Here is a 12,553-nt window from a genome sequence, read left to right on the forward strand (position 1 = left end):
AACAGAAGTATTAAACAAACTCTAACCCTTTGCTTACCATAAGTCTCCATCTTCAATAGTCTTATCATTCGGGGCTCCAGCATGGCCGTAGTGCAAAACAGATGAGTTCTCCCCACTGATGGGCAAAAAGAAAATCAGCACAATTAGTGGAAGAAGAAACATGAACACACACATTCATACAACACGAGAAGGAACGCTGTAAACATCAGGGTATTCACATAAAAAGCAGCCTGTGAGAGCTGCCAGAATCCCTGCCCCGGTGGGGGCTGCAGTAGCCACCCCAACCACTGGTGCAGCAGAGGTGTGGGTGGCACAGGAACTCTGCTACTCTGGCTCTTAGACAGGATCTTGTTGCAGGAGGAACGTGGCACAGTTCTTATGAATATTTCCTATGTCCATGACAGTGTAAAGGAAAAAACATGCACAAGTAATTTTTCAATTTACACCCATTTATTATTTCCTGGGGGGTTTTTTGTTGTTGTTGATGTTTTTGGGGTTTTTTGTTGGGGTTTTTTTTGTGTTCTGTTTTGGGGTTTTTTGTTTGGTTTTGTTTGGTTTTATTTTGTTTTTACTTAGTGATACTTTTCCCTATTTGAGGTTAAGTAGTCTGAGGCATAAAACAAACTAACTTTCACTGGAATAAAATCTGACATTTTAAACACTCCAGGAATCACTGGGACTGGAGAAATTGAGCTGTCTGAGGGAACAGCTTCAGTTCCCCTCTGGCATGGCTACAGGTGGTCTCTGCTGGAGGGGATGCACTGCTTGGGGAACATTCGCAGCTTACAATGTCAGAGGCTGGAGCAGGTATGAAAACCGTCACTCTTTTCTTACCTGTTGTTGAAAAATCACATTACAAAGAAAAGATTTTTATTCCTGGAAACCTTTCAGAGTAAGCTGCTGATGCACAAGAATAAAACAGCTCCAGAGGAGGCTGGACCCCTGTTCTGTTGTTCTGAAGCTCCATGATCCACTAGGTGACTTACATTTGGCCTTGGCATCCTCTCTTGCCTACTGATATTCCTCCGGGTCTATAAAATGTCAGTTAAAAGGCTGATAAAGATCTCAAGCTCTACCTATTTTTCTTTTACTGTTCTCTTCAGATAGATGCGCTCGTTTTTTCTCTTCAAAAAGCTGGAAGAACTTTATCACATCCAAAAATACACCTATGGGGACAAGGTTACTGCAGCTTCTCTCTGACCCCTCCAGCTCACTTGCCAGTCTGCACCTCAGCTTTCATCAAAACCTTTCATTGGTCACCCTGCTCAAATTTGATTCTTTCAAGTTGTGATGCTGGAACAGCTTCATATCTTAGATGACAGGAATCTGAGGCTCAATTTCAATCAATCTTTTGTTGTATCTGGAATACATGTGACATCTGACATACTTCTCATATTAAGGCTTCTGATGTGTGCAACTACAAAAACAGCAAGCATGCACTGTATCCAAAAGGAGATTGCCTTCAAGATACATTAAGTACTTGTGATATTAGATATTTAACAGATCATCAGTCATTCAGGTATTTTCATAAACAATGATTATGGAGCAGAAAGTAAGTTTCTGCAGGTCTCAATCTAAATGGCTGGATTGTGTCCCTGGAAGTATTTAAAAAGACATGTAGATGTGGCACTTGGGGACACAGTTTAGCAGTGAACTTGGCAGTGCTGGGTTTATGGATGGACTTGATGATCTCAGAGGGCTTTTACAACCTGAATAGTTGTACATTTGTATTTTGAAAACAGTAAGCATTTATTGTTAAGTATTTTTTAGCATATAAGAATCACTATGTAGTAAGACAGTGAAAGGTAGTATTTCAGAATCATGGGCATGATTTTTTGATACAAAGTGTACTTCATAAAATTACACACTCCAAACAGAAAAATTAGAGAAGTTAGAAGTTGTTAAACCAAGAATTGAAAAGCCCCACAGAACTAAGGCTGCAACACATTCATTTTGTGATGCTGGTCCAATGGCTTAAGCACAGTTTCACAGCTGGCTGGATGCTTTTTCCTTCCTGGGTGCTGGACTTGAGAACCTTTGCTGCTGCGCAGATAGCTAAAAATGGACCCAGAAAGGCTGCATACAAGATGAAGACAGACATCAGCTTCTTTCTGAGATGTTCTGTCTCCTGGGCACTGATGGAATATTTTCCACACCAGGACACTTTCAAAATTAGTTTGCTCTATCTGAAGAAAAAATCTATAATAGGGCAATGGAGTGCAATCAAAAGAAAAGGTCTTCTGTGCCAGTCAACGTGTCCAGTGGGAACTGTGCAGGGGACAGGGGTGCAGGCTGCTCCCACCCCTGCGCTGGACTATCAGCATGGGGAGGGGAGGCAGCATCATTTCCTGCCTCAAGAACTGTTTCCCAGGTGGAGGGCTAAGATCTTGGGAGGGTGGCATGTGGAAACAACTGGCATGACCTTGCATGACATTGTTTGGTGTTTAAGGAAAAACACAAGAAATGATAAAAAACCACCAACAGCTGCCGTGCACACATACTCCACAGCAGTTTGTGAGGATTTTAGCTGCAGATACTATTCCTTATCTCCCTCCAAAACTGGGGATGAAGTAGGAGAAGCAAACAGCACATGCATATATTTATGATCAACTTTTAAAACATGATCATGAGCCTTAAGGGCATGACTCCATGCTTATGTATTTGCAGACAGCTTGTTTACTTTTCAAGATATGATGGCACTTTCAGTGTCATATACCATACCAGTGCATAAATGAGCCATATACTCAAATTTGACAACTGCACAAATGTTTTCAACAAAACACATTGCAAATACAAAGATGAGGGATTTCTTTTGCATTTTAATGTAAAGGTTTTAGTTTACAAAATACTTCTGTTAGGCTCAGCACCAACTGGGATGGGAACTGCATGAAAGATCTGTTTTTCAGCATCACTAGTGAAGCGTTAAGCAGGCACAATCTTTCTTGGCATTGGAGGCTCCTGATCTGTCACACACATCTTGGCTCTGTGACACACACAGGATCACAGCACAGAGAGCACAGTTGGTGCTGAAGACCAGATCCACACACCATATGCATTTAAGGGGTTTTGGCTGTTGGGATTTATTGGCATGAGAGGGTCTGCTCCCTTGGGACTGGCTCTGGGCAGATCCCCTGGGCTCAACACCCATCAGCAATCATGGCAGAGCAGACCTGCTCCTAAAAGCTCTCCCAACTGCTTTTCACCCAAAACAAATCCAGCAGGTGCACTGCAGGACTGGTCCCTGGCTCTGAGCAGGCCCTGCAGCTGAGGATAAGTGGGAGAGCTTGACTCAGAAATGCACTACTGACCCAAATTAAAACAGCAATAGGGAAACCTCTAGCAGGTTCCTGCTAAGAGGTGCATGTCCAATCTCCCCTGCAGGGTGCATCTTTACCACTGTCCAGAGATGAAGGCAGGACGATGCTTCAGGAGCAATGCTACAGAAATGATGTGTACCCACAATGTAAATGGTACAGTTAGCCAGAAACTGTTCACACTGATTCAGTAAGACTTTCAAGGTGGCTTTAAAACAGTTTAACCAACACGCCAGCCACTGGCAAAGCAAATAGGCCTTCATGTAGAAGCTATTTCTTTCTTTTCCAAGAGGCAACAGTTGCCAGGTCTGGCATTAGAGCACCAAGTCGGGGTTTAAGATAAAGTGCTGTGGGGAGGTGAGGATCACTGGCAGCTCTGCTGCCTTCTTTATGGTCAGCACCTCTGAAAATCACAGCACATGAGGATGCCAATGCTCATCTTCAGGCAGCCAGCCTGAAAAATCCTCCAAGAGGTTTCTGTGTACCGATTTTTATTCCTTTAATAACTTGCCTCTAACTGGTGTCAAAGACATATTTGTTACAGAAAGAATTGCACAAAGCAGCAGAAGAGCTGCAAATTAACACCACCGAGAAATGCAAACTTTGGTAAGAGATTCTGATTACTAGCAAAGGAAAACAATCCCCCAAGATGCATTTTAGAAACAAATTACTAGAAGAAAGAGGAGAAATGTCAGCAATATTTTAAGAATAGGACTATGCTGACCATCAAGCACTACAAAAAGTGTAGCTGTTAGCTCTATATTGAGAACATCTAAAGAAAAGCCAAAAGACCATTAACTAAAACCAGAACCAGTATTTCCATCACGATTTAAATCATCATAGAATCAATCCAGAAGAAAGCATTAACCCTTCTTGCCACTTTTTTATCTAAGGCATGAAATCTTAAAAAGTTGTACTGAGGTGAAAGAAGGAAAAGCAGATTCAATAATTACCCTCATCTTATTCAAAACACTTCACTTACGGCGGCCCTCAGATGGAGGAAGACATTTCACTGCACAATGTTATTCTTAATAACAGGTAGTTATTCTTAATAATCAGGTAGTACCTGATGAGAGCTGTCATCCACCTAGAGACATCAGTCAAGAAGATCTGAACCTGAGTCTAAGATGAGAGAGTAACAAGCAGCAGCTGACAGTGGCTTCTGTGGTGGTACCAGAGATACCGATGCCCCCACCACCAAACTCCAGCTGGAAGCCCTGCACCTGCTTCCAAGTGGATGCCATCCACCCTAGTGTCACCAGGACACTGGGAATGGATTACCTTTGTCTTCCCGTTTGTAAAAATGGTTCCTTGGTGCCCTAAGACACTGCAGTGAATAATTCATTAGCATTTGGACACCACTTGGAAGTAGTGCTTTGTAGATGAGTGCCAAATATATCTGAGTATGCTTATCAAATGCTCCCATTCTCCTTTCATGGCTCTTAGTGATGTCTGCACTTCAAACCACTCCCAAGCTGACGGTGTCTGAAAGTATCCCTAACTACAGGACTAATCTTGAAAGGTAACACCCTGTCACACTCATCAATGTGTGTTACTATTCTCATAATACAGTGAATACATTTAAGCATTTTTGGTCACACCGAATATTCATTTAGCATCTCCTCAAGAGTATAACACTGGACAGGGACAGTAACAAATAAATGCACCCATCACATGACAAGTGATTTATTTCTGTACTGAAATATCACAATGATTACTCCTGATTCCCAGCTTAGTCAGCATCTTTTAAAAAAAATTTGATTAACACACTTGTCTTTTATTTAAAAGGATTATTCTCCTCTATGGGAACTATTATCAGGCCTGTAATCTAAAAAGGAAAGATCTTGTCAAAATATGCCCATTTTAAGTGTTCAGGAAAATAAAAAAATTCAGCATGAATAGAATAAAACATTCAAAAATCCTAATTGCAAAAGCTATTTTTAGTTTTAAATGTAGTTAAGTGAAATATTTACAATGCATGACAATTTCACAGTAATAAAAACTGTCTATTATTTTTGCCATTATTATGTTAATTGAATTCATTCATTTATTAGGAGCTAGCTTAAAACTGTTAATATTATTCATTCTTACTTCATCACTCATAGTCAGAACATAGAATACAAAGCCCTTTGTCCGTAAATTGCTATCTCATATAATTATTGGCTTTTTTAAATCAAGTTTGTCTGCACTTTTAATTCTAGGGGTAGGATACAATGCCAGCTCCTAATGACAAGTCACAGTGTTGTTTGGATGTTGCTTTCCAAGGACAGCCCTTCTCTACGTTTTAAATCCTCCAGTAGCTCAGAGACAGTGCTAATACCACTCCAATGTCCTGCAAAGCTGGACAGGACACCCAGGGAGCTCCTGTCAGCACCCACTTCTGAGCTACTGGTGGAGCTTTCCTCCTCCTGGGATCCTCAAGTCGTGTAATGCAGGTCCCGGATTTTTCAGTCCTGTGGAGAGTTTGGTCTGTTCCCACAGGTCTCAAGGACGCACTACACAAACATAAAGTAGACATTTCTATAGGTTTAGCAAAGTGATTTGACCACCAGCAGCCAAACCAGATCCTGCAGCACAGGTTCTGATCCACTGTAAGTGAATGTGAAGTCTGCATGGCTGTGAAAAATCATACCATCACCATCTGTGACAAAAGCTTAGAGATGGAGTCTCATTTCACTGGGATGTTAATTCTCAAGTTATACGACAGTGCTTAAACCAGGAAACTTTTCAGACAATTTAGATACACAATTTGCCATAAAACTGCTCCTGCTGCAATTTTGCATATAAATGGGAAAACTGCATTTACAAACAGGCAATTGAGTAAACCACAGAAAGAAGTGAAGGTGCTAATTGTTCTTATTACCTTCAAAGCAATATAGCATTATTGTCATTAACACAAAAACTATCTTCTGTAAATGTATGTGACTTCAGCGTAGGGCAAATGTTTCTGAGTAGCAGCAGAACAAGTGGAACATATATACCAACATATGCCTCATTGAACTGTCATAGATCTCTGATTAGATTAATTCCACTAAGTAAGATTAATCTCAGCACAAAGCACACAGCTGTTCTTCAGCATGCATCCCACACTGTTCTCTTGTGCATTTCTACAACTGCAGGGAGAACTTTTATACTACTTTCCCAAATACAATAACCTTCAACACTAGCTGTTCAGCAAGAAGCAGAGAGAGCAAAAAATTCCAAATTCCCAAGAGATTAGTTTAATTGCATCCTAATAATCTTTGAGACAAAGAATTCTGAGGATGACATGAAATACTTAAGGTGCATTTCAAAGAAAGTATTTTTGAGCAACAGAGAATAGCTCTAAAGCCCTTCTCCATGATGCTATTTAATAAAAAAAGCCAACTGCAGCACAGGGGTGAGCACAAACATGATCATGGAAGCAGCAGCAGTCATCAGAGAACCTCTGGAGTGCAGAAGAATCTATTACCAAGTTGTTTCTTTAGGAGACAGAGGTAGCCACCTACCTCTCTTTGTCTTTTCCAGTGAAAACAGGTCAGAACTCACTCTGGTGGCATTTGCAAACACATGACATGCCTAAAAGGACCAATTTTACAAATATCCAGTTGCAAACTGACCATAAAGCTTACACAGTTCAGTGTAAATCATCCTCTTACCTGCCACAGATGCAAGTGTAGGAGGTGTGGCGCATGCCACCTCGAGTGTAGCAGTAGTGCTGGAACAGGCTGCAAAGGAACAAAGGCTGGAATTAATGATTTATGCAAAATCACCCCAAGACAGGGAGAAAAACAAGTCCTGCTTGAGTACAGCTGTGTTGGTGTAAATCCCCAGCTGCCCAACAAGGCTCTCTGCCCATTTCTGCTCAGCTGAACACTCCAATTGCCCCACATCCACAGCTCAGCAGCCCTGCAGAGCCGCACGCAATTTCCACAAAGCCATGAAGCAATTCTGCAGCAGAGAAGAGGGGCTCAAGTGCAGCTCAGTGACCTCAAACAGCAACTGCTTTCCTTACAGCTCAACACCAAAAGGGAAATTATTGTGGGCAAAAGAGAGTTCATCTGACCATAGAACAAACAGGATGGTAACAGCTAAAATGCTGAAGCTGGTGAAGCTGGCCAAACTCTCCGAAGAGGAATTGAGAAAACCACTGCATTGCTGCATTTAAGCTACACAATCAAATTCATAATCCTTCTTTTCAATCCTGCTGCCTTCAATTTATGCCATGTAGATTCAGGAAAAGTGATGTCCAACCAGCCCTTCATGGAGGAAGGTCACAGCTCTTCAAAATAATTTCAGCAGAAGCCCTCTCATTTTTACCACCTCACAGACACCTTCTGCTGGAAGCTGAACTAAATATCCCCAAAGTCTGATTTGCATCTGACTATGCTGTTCACCCTCCTCTCCACACAGGCCAGCAGAGCTCTCCCTTCCCATAAAACCAGGTACTCTCTGCATCACGGTCCAGGCCGGAATCGACACCCTCATGTTTTCTTCTCTGTAGCACAACAGACACAGAAAACACAAGACTTACTCAATTTCAGATTGTGGTACCTAAATACCACTATGATCTTCCCCTGTCCAAACACGGGGAAAAAAATTAACAGACTCAATCCCAGGAGCAAGAAGGTAACGTGGTAACATGAGGCTGAGTCTCCTGCAGCCTCTAAAGCACAGTACAATGCAGCATTGTTTGCTTTTGTGTGTGCCTGGGACAGGGAAGGGAAGGGAAGGGAGAGCAGCCCGTGCTCTCCTACAGAACTCCTCTTTCACTGCCATCCTGCTGGAGGAGCTGTTTGGCCTTAAAAAGCACTACAGTATTTTCATCTTCACTGTCAAAGTCCCCTTCACATGAGGGCAGATGTGCCCAAAGCACAATTAATATAGGATTAGGCGCTTTACGAGCTAAGCACATATCATGGATCCTTTTATTCTTTTTGAAATATGCTCTAGTTACAATCCAATTCCCTGTAATACTGAATGAATTCCAAAACCTCATTTCTTGTAATACTGAAATCATTTCATTAACACAGAGTGATAATGGTGCTATTCAAAGAATAGAGATGTTGTGATTTTGTCCTTCTTCAGCAGCAAGCCACAGAACACAATTCAAATTCAAAGGATATTAAAGACATTACATGATTGTAAATGTAAACTAGATTTTTAAATTACATAAAATGACAGTATTTAAAGAGAAACAAAAGAAAACATACAAAATAATCACACATGAAAAAAGAAAAGCCTTAATTTAGAGACTCAGTAGAGGGACACACTGTTTACAAGATCTGTTTTCTGCTCAAAATACTGCGGTGGTTTACACGGCAGAAAACATGAAGTTTATTTTGGCCTGTAAATGAATAATGGCAATGAGTAGGTCAAATGCCGGAGAAGCTAAGGAGAAACTCTGACATGGTGAGAACACAGCAGAGATATCACTAAATTGAGCTAATAAAATTTATCACCTAAACTGTCATTTGCTCTGACATAGACGTTTTTTCACTGAAATGGACACTTCATATGGAAACATTTGCTTACAGCAAGGTTTACTCTGTAAGACATGACACTATACACAAACATTTTGCACAATAATTATACTGTTATATATGTATAGCTGCATTTTAGGAAGCAGCTTTTAGTGTATTTTATGGACCCTTCACCTTAAATGATTGAATAAACTATGTCCTCTAAACAGCAACTTTCAGTAACCTCATAAAGAGCTTAAAAATGAAATGTAAAAATAAAATGTAAAAATGAAATAATGAAGGCTGTAAACATCTTCCCATCAGCAGTGATGCAGGATAGCAAGGTTTATATTTTTCCATATGACAACTGATCACATATTCATAGTTGCAATTAATATGAAATTATGCAGCCAGTAATAGTAGTCACCTCTTGCAGTACTCCCCAATTAGCAGTAAAAAGCAATAAATAAATTAGGACATGCTTTGTGTAACCCAGCTGTTGCCTGAGCTTTGTTTCTGTTTTCATCAAACATCATGGACTTCCTTTTAATACCAAGAAAGAAGTGGCTGTTTATGTGATTGAGCTGCTCATGGTACAACTTTACCAGGTGATGGGTTTCCTGCTAGTAAAACTACTCACATCACTTTTTTGAATTTACTTTTTTGGGGTATGACTTCATGCAATTGGAAAAAAAATCCAACACTTCCATCAGAGACAGCCAACATCCTTGTGTAATATGGCACAGGTAAGTGAAGGACTGGATAACCCTCTGGTGACAAAGGCTGGCTTTCCAAAGCTGCAAAGTGTGTACGTAGCATTAGGGAAGGTGCCAGGACTTTGCAGGTAAAGTCCCAGCTCCACTGAAGTTAATGCAGATTCTGCCACTGGACTTCATCACACCAAGATTTCACTGTGTACACTCTGTAAGAATCTTTATCCATAAGAGAAACATGAAAGTAAAAAGTCTGAAATAGTTGGATGGAATATAATTTAATCCGGCACTCTGCATACATTGCAAATATTGCATCCTGAACTTTGACTGGTCTTTTTGATTGGAGCTTATGCGAGTTCAGTCAGTTTTATGTTGGTGCTGGATGCTTTGCCCTGAGCTTTTAATGCAACCAACACAGGTACAGAAATGAAGCAGCTCTTCTCCTTCTTGCATGGGGTTTCAAAGCTTCCTGTCACATTTTGGGCAGTATTTCGAGAGAGAGAGCAGGTGTATTACCATGCAAGAGTGGCCTCAGAGGCGTACACCAACCACCCCCTGGTGTATGGGCTTGTCACAGGGCACCCGTTCCATGAGACAACCTTGCCTGAGCCAGCATGGGCTGTGCATTGCTTTGGACACAATTTGTTTGTTGCTGTTGCTATGCACAGGAACATCCTGGCTTTGGTGCTCTTTTTTTTTTTGCCAAAACCATCACTTTCTTTGACTGATAATATGCAGAGAAGAAGTAAGGTAGTTTTAAAAAAACTCACTGTCTTTTCCATCAATTAAAAAAAATACAAGTATTAGCCACCATCAACTCAAGTAAATCTGACATGAGTGCACTTCCCCTCCTTGCAAATTTGCTGAGGCACAAGATAATGTTATCCCCACTGCTCTGCTGAGTCTCTACTGCCTCACTGACTCTCCCCTTTCAGAGATAATGGGTTATTCACCAGCAGAAATAACAAACAAGTATACACTTGCTATGTTTTAGATCCTATGGAGTAGGGCATACATCCAAACAAATCTCCAGAATGCTTCAAGAGCCTTAACTTCAAAACAGCCTAAAAAACCATTAAAGTAAAAGCTTCTACAAACAGTCTTTCTGACAAATTATCAAAATCACTCTGACAATGATGTTTGTGTTTTATGGTGATCTTTGTTCCAGTTTCTACTGCTATCTAATGTACATTTACAATCACATGTGTGCTGTGAATGGAAATTGCATCAAATAAGGTAGTTTAATGTCAAGTTTTCCTAATTAAAGTGAATTTACAGAATAAAGACACATAAAGCAGCAGGAATATCTGTATTGATTGCTCTCACATGTTTTGCTTTATTTCAGGTCTTCCTCGTCCCTAGAATATAATGTATCCATACACACTCAGCAGTGTCAGTTTTATTTCCCAAAAGTACACAAATAATCTCTAATTTTAATTCTTATCATCAGCTCTTCTTGAGTTACAAGAAATTTTTATAAGAAAGCAACATTTGCATTTCTCAGCTATTCACTCCTGAAACCAAGACACTTCTAGATCAAAAGAATCCAAATTTTCAATAGAAATTCAATTGAGCATTTTGACCTGTATCTTACAAAACCGGTAAGAAATGCATACAAAAAGAGTAATAAACATGGAGAAAAGAGAGATACAGAAGGAACTACAAGCAGCAAGAATATCTGAGCAATGTCTGACCAAAATAAACTTCAAAACCTCGCCAAGTTTCTATAACACTGCCCACTACATTCCTCAGTGGCATCTTCTGATGGTCCCACACCCTCAGTAACTGCAGTGAAGTGCTGCAGAAGGAGACATGCACATCACTTCAGGCTGGAGGAACAATTCCTCATCCCAAGGTTTCTGACGAGAGAGAGAGAGAAAACCACTGAATAATCCTGTTCATTATTCCCAGATACTGCATCAAGAACACCAGTGGATACTGGTAGTTGAAGAACCAGATTTTTAGGTTGTGTATCAGAGAGATCTGATGTCAATTTGCCCTGTGAAGCACACAAGTACAGAAGAGTCAAGGACACTTGTAGGTCCGTATCTCATTATGGTGTTTATATTGAAAACATATATTTGACAAAGTTGCCTCCTAATAAAAAGAAACCTTTATATACTTCAAAATTTGAACACAGACCTTGAGAGTTGCCTTGAAATGCAAGCAGGTGGATTTGAACTATAAACCAGAAACCACAGTAACTTAACAGAGTTTTGGGTGGAACTTGGAGGATTTTCTGCAGTTCCTTCTTTTTTTTTTTATGGCCACAATTGGAAGATGTAGGTGAGTATCTGTCAGTCATCAGTGCACCAAATTAATTTTGAATTACAACTAGAATGTGCCCTTATGCCTTTGTATGGTGTAAGTATGAAGCGAGCCACGAGACAGGCTAAAATCCAAAGCCTTTCTAAAGGATTCACAGAAGGGTAAATATTCTAAAGTTGATCCCTCTGTTTATACCAGGACTGAAAGCCATTATTTTGATCATTTAGACACATAATCTGCACATAAGAAAGCTGTAAAGCCCAAAACCTGCAAAATTGTTGAGCCACAGTAAATATAATTTGTCCATGATGCCTAAAGCATTTATACTTAACATCAAACTAGGCTGAAAGAAACATGCTCAGAGGGAAGAAGACAAGGTGTCAGTAACATCCCTTCAGTGAACACAGGAGCAAGGTGAGCAGTGCTTCCTTTAATCCCACACTAGACATAGTGAGGTTCTTGCAAACAGAGCATTTTTCTTTCATTTTTAACCTACTTACTCTGCTAATGTAATTTATTTTCCATGGGCAACTAGATGCTTAAAAGCTTAGCCTATCTAATCCTATTTAGTTCACAACAGCACACTGAAGTATTGCAAAACATCTCTAAGGTTGTTTTAATACAAAACCAAAAAAAAAGTCAGTACTTGATTGCAAAAGGGTAAAATAGAGTGGAGAAGTGTAGGAGGAATAATCCAACTTACTACCAATGAACAAATGATGGATTACGAATTTGCAGCCAAACAAGAAAAACAGCACAATGAGCAGATGAGCAAAATTATTCTACACCTTGGAGACAATATCCTTAATGATTTATG

At 40.2% G+C, this 12,553-nt stretch overlaps 1 protein-coding gene across 1 annotated transcript in view; it reads right to left on the reverse strand.

The window, feature by feature from the left end:
• PEPD (peptidase D) overlaps window positions 1-12,553 on the reverse strand; it is a 146,990-nt gene that overhangs the window by 53,708 nt on the left and 80,729 nt on the right. Inside the window, exons 10-11 of the mRNA XM_082290292.1 lie at window positions 6,953-7,021; window positions 38-115 (exon numbers count right to left, since the gene is read on the reverse strand). Coding sequence (XP_082146418.1) covers window positions 38-115; window positions 6,953-7,021 — 147 coding nt within the window. The remainder of the gene's footprint in view (window positions 1-37; window positions 116-6,952; window positions 7,022-12,553) is intronic.

The sequence above is a fragment of the Coloeus monedula genome (genome assembly GCF_965178545.1).
Source record: "Coloeus monedula genome assembly, chromosome: 13".
Taxonomy (NCBI): domain Eukaryota; kingdom Metazoa; phylum Chordata; class Aves; order Passeriformes; family Corvidae; genus Coloeus; species Coloeus monedula.